The sequence below is a fragment of the Eurytemora carolleeae genome, unplaced genomic scaffold, assembly GCF_000591075.1.
Source record: "Eurytemora carolleeae unplaced genomic scaffold, Eaff_2.0 scaffold336, whole genome shotgun sequence".
Classification (NCBI taxonomy): domain Eukaryota; kingdom Metazoa; phylum Arthropoda; class Copepoda; order Calanoida; family Temoridae; genus Eurytemora; species Eurytemora carolleeae.
In genome coordinates this window covers 231,591-248,889 of record NW_019396705.1, presented here as the reverse complement: position 1 = coordinate 248,889, position 17,299 = coordinate 231,591, and the positions used below count along the sequence as shown (strand labels likewise).

The window sequence follows — 17,299 nt, the reverse complement described above, 5'->3', positions numbered from 1 at the left end:
AGGACTGATAAAAGCTGTACAATCCCTGCTCCCCTCTTCTATCTGCATCCCGTGATATGCCCTGCAGGCGTCGATTGAAGTGAAGATTTTTGCACCCTTCAACTTTTGCAGATTTTCCTGGATATTCGTCAGAGGATAAGGTTCCTTGATTGTGACATCATTAAGCAGCCTCAGGTAAGTCACCCATCTAGTCCTCCCATCTTTCTCCTTCACCGGAACTAGTGGCGATGCCCAGGGACTATTCGCAGGTTCTATGATCCCTTGTTGGATCCACTCATCCAATTGTTCTTTCAAGTTTGCCCGCTGATCAGGATTCAATGGTCTCACCTTAGATCTCTTAGGTACTGCTCCAGGTTGTAATTCTATCCGTAGTTCCAGTAAATCTGTTTTCCCATAATGATTAGGATGAAGTGCTAACGTGGAAAAGTTCTCCAAGAGAAGATTGATTACTTCCTCCTTCAACTTTGCATCTCTATTCAGAATTACGTTCTCATCTATCTTGAAACTGTCCTTGATAAACTTTCTCTTACTCTCCTCTGTTGGGAAATCATAACTCCTGCAGAGAATTGACTGACTCTGAAGAATTACACACTTCCTCTTCGTCTAAATCTGATACCGTACTTCCCCTTAGTTCCTCCTTGATCCAGGCTTGTTTGTCTATACACATACTATGAATAGTGCCTAGCTTCTGTCCCACACACAACTCTACGCACTCCTCTGCATGATTCTCTACGTATATCGCTTGTACACTTCCTGATAGATTATAGGCATTTTCAGGAAGTAGAATGTTTCTCCCCTTCTCTTGATCTTCTAACGGTAACAATTCTACCACCCCAGCCCCAGTCCAGTTACCTTCAGTTCTAACTTTGACTAACTTCCTGCAGGTATAGTTATCTTCTCTGCAGCCCATAACTGTCTCTCTACTACTTCCTCTACTGGATCTTTGTGGCTCACTTCCGGTTCCCGTTTCTCTACTTTCCACACTGCCGGAAGTATCTGGGTATACTTCTTGTTTTCCTTTTCTACTCTCCAACCTTTAATCATGAAAGGGAAAGGTTTCCCTTAAGCACTGCACTGTCTTGTTAACCTTTCCTGTCCCTCACTTCCAGTAACTAATTTCACTTCCTTCTCCGTACAGAATATTGACACTTCCTGTTGACGAAAAAACTCGATACCAAAATTCTCTGCATGATTTAGTCCTTCTATCACAATCGGTTCTATTTCAAATCTCCGGCCCAGGCCATCCAAGTAGAATCTAATCCTTTCCCCTTTCCCTAACACTTTCAATCCTTTCCCACCTTTCTCCGCCGTGTTTACTCTAGCATTACTCTCCTCAAACATTTTCCCTCCTATCATCTTCCAGAATTCACTAGACACTAAAGTACCTTTCACTAAATTGCCGGTATCTACTAGGGCTAATTCATATATGTCCCTCTTAAATAACTTAAATTTCGAATACGAGGTTTTTTTGTCATCTCTCTCCACTAAATTAACATTGTTCAGATGTAAGAGAATATTCTTTTCCCATTCTCTCAGTTCCAGATCTTTATGACCGTTAGGCCTTAAACTACCCCTCACTTCTGGGTTAAAACTATTAGATACTTCTCTAACCTTGTCTTAAATATCTAATACTTCCATTCTAACATTATTAACTTGCACTTCCGGTACTAATTCACACAAATTAAGGACATTTGGATTAACAGAAATGTTTATAAAATGATTATTATTTACATTCAAATCATTATTTTCTGCAATCATAGGAGTTAAAGACCGTCCGTCATCGTAACTCCCTAGGGAAAAACCGCCTCTGGAACCAGTTTCTTCAGAACTTCTTGCATCGCTGCCATAGATTTAACCATATCCGCCCCCATATCAGCCATTTCCTCTCCTTCCTTGATTTCTCCGTTCTCCTCAGCACTCCTGGGATATATGACCCTCTTTCCCACAATTATAACACGAAATTGATGGGCGGGAATTATCACTACTGGGTTTCCCCCGGGGTTCTTATGGGGATTTTTCTTTTTCCATTCTTCAAACTTCCTGCAGTCCCTCTTCTGATGACCAGTTTTCTTGCAAAAATAACATGTATCTCCATTCTGTAGAGCATTTACTCCTCCCTCAGCCTCTAAATCCTCAACATCAGACACGACCTCCACCAACCCTGGCATGGCATTGACGTCCATGGGCACCTGCCCCGTCTTCAACATCTCGTTGGCCTTGCTCATCTTGCTCCCATCATACCCATAAGTACTATGTAATCCTGCCATATCCTGTGCAGGGGCTCTAGGATCCATGTTATAAGTCCTCAGGTTTACCAGTTGGTGGACTCTCTTTCATGTTTAATCTCTTTAGGCATAAATGTAAGACAAGTTTTCCTCAACTCAGCGTTGTACAGGCCCATTAACATATTAGTCTTGAACTCCATTAAACTCCTCCGGGCTGGGGGATAGGCTTGCACAAATAACCTCAGTTTGTCTGTGTAGCATCCTCATTCCTCATCTGTCTCCTTTGCAAATACTTCATCTTCCTGCCTTCCTCATCCTTCTTGTGAGTGAATTTCTTTAATAATTCTTAGAAGAACTCACCAATCTCGTAGTTGTCAAAAGCCAACCCATCAGGTTTCAACAATACTATCTCGGACTGTGCCTTTCCCGTTATACAGTCTAGCAGCATCCTTTTTATTGCATCGTTGGGAATCGTTTCACACTTAAACCTTGACAGATGTTTCTCTAGCTCCCCACACCAGTCAAACACCTTACTGGGGTTACCATCATATGTAGGGGCTCTACAGCTAAAATCCAACAGTCTCTTCTCATAGTCAGCCTCCGCCCTTCTTAGATCTCTGAGGGTCTGTCTATCCGCTCTCCCCTCCTCCTTCTCCTTCTTCAACCAGGACACATAGTACTCTTGTGAATCCTCCACCTTCTGTCGTTCTAACAACGCGACTACTCTACCGATAGGATACTGTGTCTCTGGTGTCGCTGCTTCTTGCCAGGTCTGGGCAAAAGATGTATCCTTATCTTTCAGCTTGATCTCCGCCATTTCCTTCTTAGTCTCCACCAGTTGAGCTTGTAGCAGTTGAAACTGCTGCCTTATTTCCGCCATGCCATCTATCGCTGGGTGAGATGGTCTCTCCATCTCTACTTCCGATCCAGAATCGTCACTGGGTAGACTAGGATATCCTTGAAAGGTAGCCACTGTGTTTCCTGTAGCCCCACTTGATTCTCTCACAGGCAAATCCTCTCCTGTTAGAACTTCTCTGGCTAATCCGTTAAACCAGGTTTTCACTTTACTCTTTTTACGGAATACTTTCGGAGTCTCGGGCATCTAGATTTGGGTTCAAGGTTATCCCACCGCTGCCACCACTTTTGTAAGGAATCTAGATGCTATAACTTCAATGATAACTACACTCAAAGTCTAATTAGAATCTATCTATCTCTGTCTCTAGCCAAAACTCAAGGCTCTCTATCCTCAGCAAATACTCAAGGCTCTATACACGTCCATAGTAATCAACGAATCCTATTGAACTAATTTATTTTATATACAGGTGAAATTAAACTGACCGTACTGGCCAGTAAGGGTCAACATGAATATGATAAGATAGATAAACGAATATAGATAAATCAGAAATTACTAGCATGGTAACATAATTCATTACATTCCCAACATTTAAATTACAGGGTGTCCCAAAAAACATGGGAATTCAGTGACGAATTCGATATCTTTGTTATGAATTAGATTTGTAATACCTAATTTCAAAAGCCATAACATTATTATGTCTGCTAGAGTTTATTTAATGAAAATGGTAAATGGTAAAGATAAGTCTATAGTTTTCCAAATCTACCATTCCATTCTTGTATCTGCTGCATAAATCTGATGTCACAGTTAAAATTATTGATTTTTAGATGGAAAAACAATTTGGTGGCACGCAAATCCACGCATTTCCGCCAAGATTTAATTGCTCCCTTGTTTGCAATTATAGCGCAATTTTGCGCAATGAAATGGCGCAAGCGGAAGCAATCATTGCACACAATTCCGCACAAAGGAATTCCGATTGGAACCCCTATTTGTCGGTATGTAGTAAATGTCGTACTCTTAAAACTTGGTCCAGAACTGTATCAGTCCAGGTACAACCGGACCTCTATCAAAGTCAAACAGCACATGATCCACACAATCCCGTAAACTATCAATGCCACTACCACTGGGAGCGATGTCATAAGCTATCATTGTCAATAAGGACACTAAAATAAAGAAAAAAGTCCAATATTTTACTATTTTATTCCCTAAAAAAACATATATTAATTAAACAATTTTACAAGTCGGAAAATCCACAAATTCTTGCCCTAATTTTGATCAAAATAAGGTTGCCAAGGTATCGTTGTAAGCCCCTCGAATTGAATTATTGATAGAACTCTCTTCCACCCTTCTGATAAAAATAAGTATAACAAAACGAAATAAACCCTATTTCCCTTTTAATAAAGAAATGATAAATACAAAGCTAAACCGAAAAAAATCATTTTTACGTAAAATAACAGAAAAAACCATAAAAAATTTTGACTAAAAATTCCTGATCTAAATAGATAGAAAAAGGTGAATTATACATATTTTTTTTTAAATGTGTATTTTGTATGTCAAATAAAATCTCAATAAAAGTTTTTTATTAAACAAATAATTCATTTTATTAAATATTGTTATGATAATATCATATTGCACGAGGGAGGAGTGGCGTTCCATCCTCAACCCTACAAAATATGTTTACTACAAAAGTTAGAAAAATCGAAACACAATCCCAATTAGAATGTTGTAATAGTTTACATACAGGGTGTCCAACGAAACATGACAGTTGGTGAATAGTTTAGAATGTCTTCTTCCATATACTGTACTAGATATTGAAGACTTTTTCTTGTTTATTTTGTTTAAAAAATCTTTTACTTAAATATATTTTACTTTGAAATCAATTTTACTGTAAGATGACTCCCACATGATATTTTTTATTATTCTCTTTGCTATCAAACAACTAAACTAATTATGGAAGAAGACATTTTAAACTATTTACTAACTGTCGTGTTTGGTGGAACATCCTGGGACCAGTTTTTAAAAATATGCTTTTGGAAAGCTCAGGCCAATAATTTTAAGTTGTTAATTAATCACAAATTTAAAAAAATCAATTTTAGTATTCTGCAAATTAATTTGTTGTATATCATCATTAACTTGAATTATTTCTTTTTTTTGTTCAGACATCTCTTCAGATATCGTCTTTGCAATGCAATTCAAGGAATCCCTAAGAAACGTTCCGAAATCAAACATTAAAAACAGAGATCTGACAAAACTACCTGTTTTTAACAATAAGAATTAAGTGTAAAATGAATTCTAAAATGATCTATATGATACTGCATTCTCAGTGTGAACTTTAACTGCAAAACCTGCTTTTGATGAAATCAATTTTTTCAACCATTGCACTGAACCTTTATTAACATTTTTGAGAATACAGAGCTAAAAACTTTAGAATGGTGGATATCGAGATTAATGCTTGATCCTCTTTTTTACTCAATATCGAGACTAACCTAATCCTGTACTTGTATCCTGAAAAGTGTATAAAATTCAACCAATCAGAGTCGCATATAAACCGATAAATTAAAATTTTGCGAGCCATTTAAGAAAAACTATACAGAAACGGAAGTGACTCTCTAATCTTAAAAAACCGGTTTTTGATTTTTCTCTACTGTATCCAAGAAAACCAAGAATAAAATCAAAAGTGTGTTCATTGGATACTCAGATTAAGTAATCGGGATTAAGGCTATCTCATTCGAAAGTTTTCAGCTCTGTATAATCTTCAGACTCTGAGAAATAAATGTTCAAGTTATAATGTATATTTAATTATAATATAGCTCTACAGGGTCATAAATTCTAATTATACAAACATATTAATATTTTGTTAATATTTATCAGATCGAATCTTGAAATATATCTGGTGACTAAATATAATATCTTCATTAAAGAGAGTGTGCACAAAAATGTAAAGAAGTTCAAGGATTAATAATACAGTTAAATAGCATTCGGAATGGTGTTCTTTAATTTGCTAAAAACGCCATATTTTAACATTTAAAGGGACTGTAAGCGCAATTTCAAAAAACCCTTTATGCAAAGATTGTAATACCCAATCCACAACATTACCAATGAAGCCTTTATCGGATCAATAATGTGGAAGAAATTGTCGTTTTTTAGAAGAATGCATTCCAAGTTTTTATTCTGATAAATTCTATATGTTTTCCTGTAAAAGAAATTCGCAAGTCACATTTGTAGAGAATCCACAATTGAAAATAATCAGATTTTAAAATTAAAAAACACTGATATCGAATTTGTACTTCGGCAAACTCTACGGGTACTGTTGTGAATCAGTGATTGTCCTTTTTGCCTGGAAAGTCACATGAAATTATGCTGACAGCACTTTAAGATTTTTTTTGGCCATTAATCTTAAATCTTCCACCGGGTTTGAATTTTCCAAAAAAATTCTCATTTAAAAAAAAATGAGTGGTGACATTTGTCAGCAAATTTGCATTTTCAATAAGTGATAAACTATTGATAGGTTATTTAAACTCAAATGAGTAAAATTTGTTAAATTTAATCTCTTTTCTTTCTTTTAAAAGTTCTGGGCGTAGGTGACTTCAAAATTAAAAATAAAAATATTAGTTTTTCAAAAATATGGAATTCAAAATCATTCAATTTTTTTAAAGATTACAAATAGATAATCAGTCGAACAAAATGTTCTTAATTTCGAAAATATGTTTTTTTTTAACAGGGTACACCTTGTCCTTATATCCGGGAGATTCTAGAAAAATATAAAATATCACAAAATTCAACTTAAAACTAAATACACATTAATTGGGAATGTTAAACTTTTCTCGCAAATATATATATAATTAATAAAATCTACGAAATCTTAAAAACAAAATATCAACCTAAAAAAATATCATAAAATTGACAAGTTAAATGGCGCTGGTAAATAGTTTAAATTTTCTTCTTCCATATTTTGTTAAATTGTTTAATACCAAGAGAAAAATAAAAAGTATTATATAAGGGTCATATTATAGTAGAATATATTTGATAACAGATTTGTTTCACGAAATAAACTGCAAAAAGTGTTTAATATCTAATACAGTATATGGAAGACGACATTTAAAACTATTTATCAACTGTCTTGTTTTGTGGAAAACTCAGTAGTATTTACTATTTATATTTGAAATTTTAAAAAGTGTAGATAAAAATACAGATCAAACCATTTACAACTTTGTGTCAAAGAAATTGGGAAACATAAAAAAAAATGAGGCTAACCCAATGGGTTAATTTTATAACATATTCAAAGATATATCAAATTCAATTTTGGAATTTTTAGATAAAAATCTAATATTTGTCAATTTGAGATATCAAAAACAGATGATATTGTTGACAATACCTTCAAAAGGGTGCCAACAATTTACTTTTCCAAGAGAATTTTGTTTTCAAAAAACAATCTGATTTTGCCGCGTCTAATTCCTAGAACCGCCATATTGTATCTTTGCCGCGTCTGATTCCTAGTAGCGCCATATTGTATCTTTGAACAAATTATCCGCGTAGGAAATCACAGCTGATGCAGCTTGTTCTACAACTACAAAAAACAAGTTAGGTTGCTTAAAGGGACAGCATACGTGATTTCAATTTATGCAGTGGCAATTCAAATGCACAAAAGTATCCTTAAAACCTTTAAATAATACAGGATGATGGAAATTTCCTTATCTATCTGGCTTTAAATCGTGGGCTGGAAGATTTTTTTTCTTGTTTTTATACAAAACTAACCTTTTTTAAATTAATTTGTACATCCTTGAAGAATTTGATAATTTACAATTTTGAAAACTGATTATTTTTAATATTGTGGTTTCTCTACAAAAATAATAATACCTCCCACATAATAGATCAGATAAAGGTTTCGAGGGTACCGTTGTAAATCGGGCATTGCCATCTTTGCATGGAGACTTGAAATTACGTTTACAGTCCCTTTTAGGTTTTATATTAATTTGTCACTTCTATGAAAGGAATGCCAACAACTACATGTCTAACAATTACATTTATAAAATGAAAAATAATAAAAAAGGTCCTCATACAGGGATTGAAAAAAGAAAAATTTAATAGTTTTTAACTTCTTTTTTAATATTTGGAAGGGTTTACATATATTAAGTTTATTTTTAAATTGAAACCTCAATTTCAGGTTTTTTTATTTAATAATTTTCAGAGAAAATTAAACTAAGAGAAAGATTTCCTGATACTCCTGGGAGAAGCTGCATTAAAAAGAAATTTTTTTTTAAAATGATATTTTTATTTTCATTTTAGAGGGTGTCATTTAAAACAAGACAGCTGAGAGACAACTGAAAGATGGGGAATAACTTGGAATGGACTTTTTTAAAAACTTTTAAAAGGTTTTAAAAGGTTCGCAAAAATCTAAGAAAATTTACCAATTTTAAAATTGCTTTCCTGCTAAATTGCGACCAATTGAGATAATGCAGCAAAAAAAAAAAAAAAAAGTTGGAAAAGTGAAACGGTTCAGGAGCGTTGTTTCCCCCCCCTTGTGTGTAAGTCTTTTTATCCCCTAGATATTTTTTAAAGGTTTTGTTCGCTTAATTGGGAAATATATATTGCCCTCAACTATCATTATATATCAGAGATATTTACTTGAAAATATTCATTTAATTCTTCTTATTTGGCGAAACAAAATAATTATAGGGTAAAATGTAACAACAAGGATGAACAAATTTGCCGTTTAAAGGATCAATTTTCCTCTCAGAGCATCAACCCCCCCAGTGCCATCGGTTGCTTCTTTTTTGGGTAGTTTTTTGCCTATAGTTTGTTTCAAGGTCAAAATGTATGAACAGAAAATGTTTTAAAAATTTTGTTTATTGCTTGCTTTGCTTTTCTTCAAATTTAGACCCTGGCAGAAGATGTTTGCAACAAGAAGACCCAAAACGACCCAAAACGAAGATGTTGTAACGATTCGTTTTCCAATTGTTTCTTTTTTTAAGAATAGATATATTGCAAAGCTTAACTTCAACATATTACAGTTTTGAGATCTTGGAAGTTATATTTGTCATTTAAAAAAAAATCCAAACTAGTAACAACCCCCTCCCCCCCTGACCAAATACTCGGCGAAAACTAAAAATTAAATATAGATGAACTAACCTAGTAAATAACCATGGTTACAAAACTTTGAGAGTTATCGAAAGAATTTATAAAATGTCGTCTTGACAAGTTTTTAATGGGTTTTATACTATTATACCTAAAACCTCAGTAATAAAACAACCAGCCATTAAAATGTGGAAAAAGTTTTAAAGAGCTCCAATATAATTATTTGATTTAAAATCTAAAGTCTAAAGCATTCCTTAATCAGTATAGGTTCAAAAATCAGTATAGGTTCAAAAAAACGGCATTTTATAAATTCTTGACTCCAAAGTTCTGGGTCTGTAAAAACAGAGACTTTAGAAAATTTAACATGCAAATAATATAAAAAAAATTTATAAACATCAAAAATACGCACTAGTCACGAAACAAACAATTTGTCAAAAAAAAATTAGTTAAAAAAAATCCAATTTTAATTTGTGAACGAAACCACGCATTGATTTTTACATGTAGAATCAAAATCCAATTCTTATAGTGTTGTTAGAGGGATTTGAAATTAATGAGATGTTAAAAGGACTGTAAGTGAAATTTTACGTGACCTTCCATTCAAATTTAAATTACTAGGCTTTTAGGTATAATACACACTAAAGAGTATAAATTTAAAGGTAGAAGTTTAATTATGCATTGAGAAAGTTATTCTTCATTTCAAAAATATTTTTTCTAAAGAGAGTTTGACTTTATAAAACTGTCTTCTATAGATTCTAAAATATAGAAACTAGCAAACACATTTTTATTTTGGAAACCTCTCCCTGTATCATGGAAAGAAAGCTTCATGCAAAGTAAGCTAGCTGGATGCAAAGAAAGCTAGCTTCATGCAAAGAAATGTCTAAGAAATAAATAAAGATAAAAACTTTTTCTTTACACAAATGTAAATATATAAAAAACACTAAGTCTTTTAAAGTGACTTTAATCGTTAAGTCAAGTGACCCTCCATGCAATGCCTAATTTTCAACAGTACCCTTAAAAACTTTCTCTCGTTAAGAACTAATTAGACATCCTGTTTTTGTTTCTCTAAACTGTTTATTTTCATGTTCGGTTTCTCTTGCGCATTTATTGCTTATAAGAAGAAATAGTGAGATTATCAGAATTTAACATTCTTTAGGTCTGAAAAACGACATTATCTAGCACATTTTTAATCAGATTAAGGTTATAAGGGTAAATCCGGCACTGCCATCTTTGCATGATGGGTCCACTTGAAATTACGCGTACAGTTCCTTTAATCGATGTTAAACTCGCAAATAGTAAAACTTCCAGTATTGTTCTCCCTCAAAGAACAAAAAATGTCCATAAAATTCCCCGAACACTGCAGAATCTTAAATCTTTCAATCTTAAACTTTTTTAATCAAAAACAAAATCAGGGAAGTTGATTGAGACAGGAACTTTTAAACAGATGGATTGGGTTTTATCTAGTTTTGAATAAATATTAACACTTAAGTTGAGGTTATGTAAGTATTGAAAAGATAAATCTTTTTTGGAGGGTTTATTTTCTAATAATAGTTTTACACCCGTTTAATTTAATAATTTAATTAATTGTATCATTAAATATGGTTCCTTGATAAATATATAAAGGGTTTATAAGCTAGAGTTACGGTAAATTAATATTGTAAAACATGCAAAATCTCCATCAGTTGGATGTTTGTAAAGGGAGCGTGCACAGGAAAACAGTAAATCCCAATTATATATATCTTAAACCCCTCTTTTAATTTGAATGAACGATCTCATTAAGAAAATGTCATCCTAAATAATGTTTTTTTTTTTCAAACTGATGGATTTGACAGTTTTTACGGATTCTGAAAATTGTTCCATAATATTAAATGCATAACATTTATTTTCAACCAAAAATATTACCAAAAGACAATATTTTCTTTGAAACTAGAGGTCAAAACTTTTAAATCTAACTGTGCTAAGTCGGTTTCCCCTTGCAACCTTTGTCGTCAGAAGTTTAAATTGATTTGATTTACATCATAATAAACTTAAATCTTAAAATTCAAAAGTTAATGCTAAAAATATTAAGTTCGGCCGCTGTTTCTGAGCGTTAACCCAATCAAAAATTTTAGCCTCACATGTTTATCTATCATTGGGATAAATTGTTACCAATTATATTGGCTGTATGCCAAGTTCCTGGCCCGCATTCGCCAGATTTTGGGACACCTTAACTACCCGCCCAGTTACATAGGCAAACCTAAATACAAGTTTTAGGGATTTTGGGACACATTTGTAACTCCTAATCTAAACATCTTAGATTTTGGGATACCCAAACTACCTTCCAGAAGCATAAAAACCCCACATTTAAATTTTATGGATTTTGGGACACCTCAACTACCCTTTCAGTGACATAAGCATACCTAAATACAAATTTGAGGGATTTTGGGAAACATTTGTAACCCTTATAATTTCATAAGTAAACATATACTTCATAGATTTTGGGACACCTAAACTACCTTTCCCTAGAAGCATAAAAACATAATTAAAAATGTTATTGATTTACGGACACCTGAGTCTGACCAGTGACCAGTTACATAACCATCCCTATACACACATTTAATGGATTTTGGGACACTATAGCCAGTTACTTGACAAAATATAAGCACAAAAACCGGGAAAATTTCGGAACCAGTTTTGTATAAATATGACAAATTTTGTAAACAATGCTGGGGGGGGGGGGGCAGGACGGGAGAGCCAGACCAGGGCAATCACTGTTAAATCATATTCTGATGAAATTAATTGCAGTTTAGAAATTTTATTGACAAACACAAAAAAGAGAAAGATTCTTGAAGAAGAGAAGATGAAAGCTGGAAAAAGAAAAAGGTTATTAGTGTTAGAAAGCATAGTGAAAGAGAAAGCGGTGAGTACAATATAACAATTCAATAAAACATTTCAAATGGGTTGTTATAGTTTAGAGAAAAATGAACAACACCAATTGATAAATCAAAATGTTCTGCTGTAAACGAATGTCGTATATTAGGATTTAAGAAAATTTTAATAAATAATTTGTAATCAAATAGAGTCGAGTTATTATGAAGAAATTTAAGGTTTTGTTTTTAAATTTATTCGCAGATTTTCTCAAATTTTATCTTAGCACAGTAATAAAACATTTGTTGGGATGAAATAGTAATTATCCATTTAGTTTTAATGATAAAAGTTTAATTTTTCACAACTTTTGTACGTATGTATGCACAACATTAGTTTACAGATGACTTTTTTATAGTTTTCTTAAAAATTAGGTTTTTTTAGTTGATTTTGCTTTACGTATATTAAGATCTAGAAAAGTTACAAATTTTATGATTCTGAGCAATGTATGACAATTTGAAATAGTACATTATAATTTTATAAAGCACACTACAGGACGGAGTAGTATATTACAATTCGGAGTAAATTTCGATTCGGAAGAGTACATTTAAATTCGGAAGAGTACATTTAAATTCGGAAGAGTACATTTTAATTCGGAAGAGTACATTTTAATTCGGAAGAGTACATTTTAATTCGGAAGAGTACATTTTAATTCGGAAGAGTACATTACAATTCAGAAGAGTACATTGCAATTTGGAAGAGTACATTTCAAATCGGAAGAGTACATTTAAATTCGGAAGAGTACATTTTAATTCGGAAGAGTACATTTCGATTCGGAAGAGTACTTACAATATGGAAGAGTACACTACAATTTGGAAGAGTACATTACAATTCGGAAGAGTACATTACAATTCGGAAGAGTACAGTACAATTCGGAAAAGTAAATTTCAATTCGGAAGAGTACTTACAATTTTCGGATTCCGGAAGTTTCTCCTTTCTTCCAAGGGGCGTCTTCCGGCTCAAATGGTAAAGGTCCCTAAAAAATAATTTTTTCTTCTTCAAAACTATTGAAGTGGAACAAACTGAAAATTTCTAATATTTAAATTATTTGATCTAACAGGATTCATAGTTTGAAATATCTAAGGTCTAGGAGTTGACTCTGTGAACTATAATGTAGTGTATAACACGAGGGAGGGAACCCCCGGACGCCATGAGCCTCCGCTATGCAGACACGAGCCTCCCAGAGTTGCTAGGCAGACTGAGCCTCCACCATACAGAGCAAGCCTATGAAGACGATGCCAACGATATACAATAAACAAGCCTCCACCATAAAACAGAGCTTTTTTTTAAATCTTGGTTTTTAAGGACAAATGTTATCAATTTTTTTGACGTAGTGGCATAAGAATTTTACTAAAGATTAGAATTATTTATTGATTGTCATGATTAGAAACATATATGGACTCATAAAGTGGGTTATAAGATTTATACTAAAACTTTAAACATTTCTTACGCAGAAAGGAAGATATTTGGAGAAATATTTCTGGAGTAAACTTGGTTTGTTTTGTTGAAATCTTTGATTTAAACAAACTTTTTTTGAAAAGTGTTAAGATTTAAATAATTTTTACAAATTTTCTTGATTAAATTTGAAATACAAAAAATGTATCGCTTAAATCAAAGATTATGAATTTCAATTCAAATTTTTTCTCTAAATATTTTCCTTTTCATGTAAAAAATGTTTAAAGTTTTATGTACCACTTTATTAGTCATAATTAGGCACTATTTATGATAATTGAAAAATACTTCTCATCTTTGACAAATCTCTGATGCCACAATGTCAAAAAATTTGTAAAAAAATCTTTTATTTAAACTTAAAATACAAGTTTAAAAAAACCTCCTGCACAGGCACCTTTTGATCTGGGAGGCTCGAGTCTGCATAGCGGAGGCTCATGGCGTCCGGAGGTTCCCTCCCTCATAACACTGTACAAGTGACAAAGCCATTTCTTTTAAAGATTTTGGTAGTATACTCAGAAGCTGTCAAGTGCCTCTGTTGTTTGAAAGATTGGTACAAGATTTCTAATTTGAAATAGAAAGTCGTCTTCCTTGTATTGATAAATACGACGACGACTTTACCTGGACAGGAAGATCGGATCCGTCCGAATCTATATCAGAATCACTAAAACAAGAGAAATTATCAAATCAACTTAACAACTTTAAATAAAAAAAAATCTTACAAATTTATTTATGTGTTCTTTCACTTAGAAGCGTGCAAAATTGTAAATTATTAAATTAGTTTATAAAATTAGAATAATGCATACAGTGTTCAGCGTTTATACAATATAATGTTGATGACTTTTTATTTAAGCGTTGTATTCTGTCAATTTACATTCTAATGTGACTCTGTTGTATAAAAGCTTGCTTAAATAAAATATAAAGTCGTCATCATTCTATTGCTTGAAACGCCCACCACTGTATTTTAAGGGACTGTAAACGTAATTTCAAATGACAATAAATGCAAAGATAGCAATGCCAAGTTTACTGCAGTCCCCTTGACACCTTTAGAAGATTTAATTCTTATAATCTCTCCATTGTTTCTTAAAAGCAAAAAATGCGCAAGACGCTTTTGCTGAGAAACCACACATGAATGCATGTTTAATTCAAACTTGATCAGACAATGAGGGTATAATTAGGCATTGTCATCTTTACAGGATGGGTCACTTGAAATTATGCTTATAGTGCAGGTGGTGTTAAATGGTGCAAAAGCAATGTAGCAAAATAAAATCTTACATGTCTCGTTGGTTTGAGAACGCGGCATTTGGAAAATATTGCGCATGCTCCTGACCAGAATGGAATTCACAACCACATCCTATCCACCATGTTGCGTTTAATTTTTTTCCTAGAACTTCCTCCCTTCCTTGATCCGATATAAATGATTTTATGTAGAATTTAAAAAAAGAATTTTGAAATTAAAAAAACAGGATCCATTTCCTTGTTGCAAACAATTTTACTCTAATTTTATTTTCTAGAAATAGGTAATATTTTAGGTTAAAAAAATGGCGCGGATTAAACTGTTAAAAAATGGCTCGGATTAAACTGTTTAAAAATGGCGCGGATTGAACTGTTTAAAAATGGCGCGGATTGAACTGTTTAGAATGGCGCGGATTAAACTGTTTAAAAATGGCGCGGATTGAACTATTTAAAACTGGCGCGGATTGAACTGTGTTAAAAATGGCGCGGATTAAACTGTTTAAAAATGGCGCGGATTAAACTGTTTAAAAATGTGTGGAACAAAATCTTCAAAATGGAGCAGATTGAACTGTTTAAAAATGGCGCGGATGGAAATGTTTAAAATGGCACAGATGAAAATGTTTTAAATTGCGCAGATTGAAATGTTTTCATGAATTACCCGCATCCTTGCAGGACAAAGAAGCTCTCGAGTTAAGCAGCACACAACTTAAATAAAATAAAATAAGTGCACATACAGTGGTCTGCAGAATAAACTGGATACAGTGCTCCTCACTTTATTTAGAGGTCACTGCCTGAATATTTATGTTAAGCTCGGGTAGACAAGATATGTAAAATAAAAGAAATTATAATTGTATATATCTTGCCTAATCCAAATCATGTATCCAATTAATGAAAAAATTTATATTTTAAAAAAAGATTAATAAATTGCCATGTATCAACATCAAAGAGAATAGAATATATATTAGAGGGGAATTCCTAATTAATTCCCCTCTAATATTTATTCTTTTCTCTTTGATCAACATGCAAAACCGAATAAACAAGCGATTATAAAAAAGTAAAAGCAAAAGAGGAAAATGTGTTAAATAAAGTTTTTAAAAACCTTAGTTTGGTTTTTTAATTGAAAACAGTTTAAAAACTGATTTTATATTGAAATCAGTTCTTTGTAAACTTCCGTTTAGAATACGGTGTTTATACTGTACATAATTCCTACATTACACTGTACAGTGTTTATACTGTACATAATTCCTACTTTACACTGTACAATGTTTAAACTGTACATAATTCCTACTTTACACTGTACAGTGTTTATACTGTACATAAATCCTACATAACACTGTACAGTGTTTATACTGTACATAATTCCTACATTACACTGTACAGTGTTTATACTGTGCATAATTCCTACTTTACACTGTACAGTGTTTATACTGTAAATGATTCCTACATTACACTGTACCTAATTCCTACATTACACTGTACCTAATTCCTACATTACATTGTACCTAATTCCTACATTACACTGTACAGTGTTTATACTGTACGTAATATCTACCGTACACTGTAAGGTGTTTATACTGAACATAATTCCTACCGTACACTGCAAGGTATTTATACTGTACGTAATCCCTACCGTACACTGCACGGTGTTTATACTGTACGTAATCCCTACCGAACACTGCACGGTGTTTATACTGTACATAATCCCTACCGTACACTGCACGGTGTTTATACTGTACGTAATCCCTACCGTACACTGAAAGGTGTTTATACTGTACGTAATCCCTACCGTTCACTGTAAGGTGTTTATACTGTACGATCCCTACCGTACACTGTAAGGTGTTTATACTGTGCGTAATCCCTACTGTACACTGTAAGGTGTTTTTACTGTACATAATCCCTACCGTACACTGTAAGGCGTTTTTTTCTGTACATAATCCCTACCGTGTGCCGGGTCTGTACATTTCAAGCTCATCCTCTAGATCTGATACACGGGCCTGTACATAATAATATTTCATGTAATTTCTACAAACATTCATCATGTACAGATGAAATGAAATTGCAATATCATTTAATGGCAACACGAAATGAGAACATTCACCGACATGTATATTCAATAAATATGTAAATTGTAAAATGAAAAAAAAAACGATTTAAAGTTTTATATTCAGCTTTATTATCATTTAAATAGGAAATGGTGGACATTTTTGTTAAATATAAAACTCTCGTCATTAAATGGTGAATCAAGATTATATGGATAATATTTATTCATACTTCATATTTAAATTCCCATAAAACCCCTCAATCTGATCACTTACCCAAAAACTAGATTATTTCTAAAATTAAGAACTAAAAAGTTTCAAATTTTAAAAATCGATTTTGATATTTTAATTTATTCTACCTTCAAACTGTTTCGTTCCTAAACATTATTATGATCAATCTAACTAGTAATAATAATTAAAATAAGAATAATAAGTAATAATAATAGTAATAATAGTAATAATAATAGTAATAATAATAATAATAATAGTAATAATAATAGTAATAATAATAGTAATAATAA

At 32.7% G+C, this 17,299-nt stretch overlaps 1 protein-coding gene across 2 annotated transcripts in view; it reads right to left on the bottom strand.

Moving 5' to 3' along the window:
* Positions 1-9,160: 9,160 nt before the first annotated feature.
* LOC111707605 (RILP-like protein homolog) overlaps positions 9,161-17,299 on the bottom strand; it is an 18,958-nt gene continuing 10,819 nt past the window's right edge. Inside the window, exons 11-18 of one of the 2 annotated variants that reach the window (XM_023480739.1) lie at positions 17,138-17,155; positions 16,681-16,733; positions 15,398-15,444; positions 14,779-14,857; positions 14,125-14,167; positions 12,963-13,030; positions 11,299-11,386; positions 9,161-9,180 (exon numbers count right to left, since the gene is read on the bottom strand). In XM_023480739.1, coding sequence (XP_023336507.1) covers positions 11,302-11,386; positions 12,963-13,030; positions 14,125-14,167; positions 14,779-14,857; positions 15,398-15,444; positions 16,681-16,733; positions 17,138-17,155 — 393 coding nt within the window. In that variant the 3' untranslated portion in view covers positions 9,161-9,180; positions 11,299-11,301. The remainder of the gene's footprint in view (positions 9,181-11,298; positions 11,387-12,962; positions 13,031-14,124; positions 14,168-14,778; positions 14,858-15,397; positions 15,445-16,680; positions 16,734-17,137; positions 17,156-17,299) is intronic. The other variant, XM_023480740.1, reaches the window with a different exon arrangement.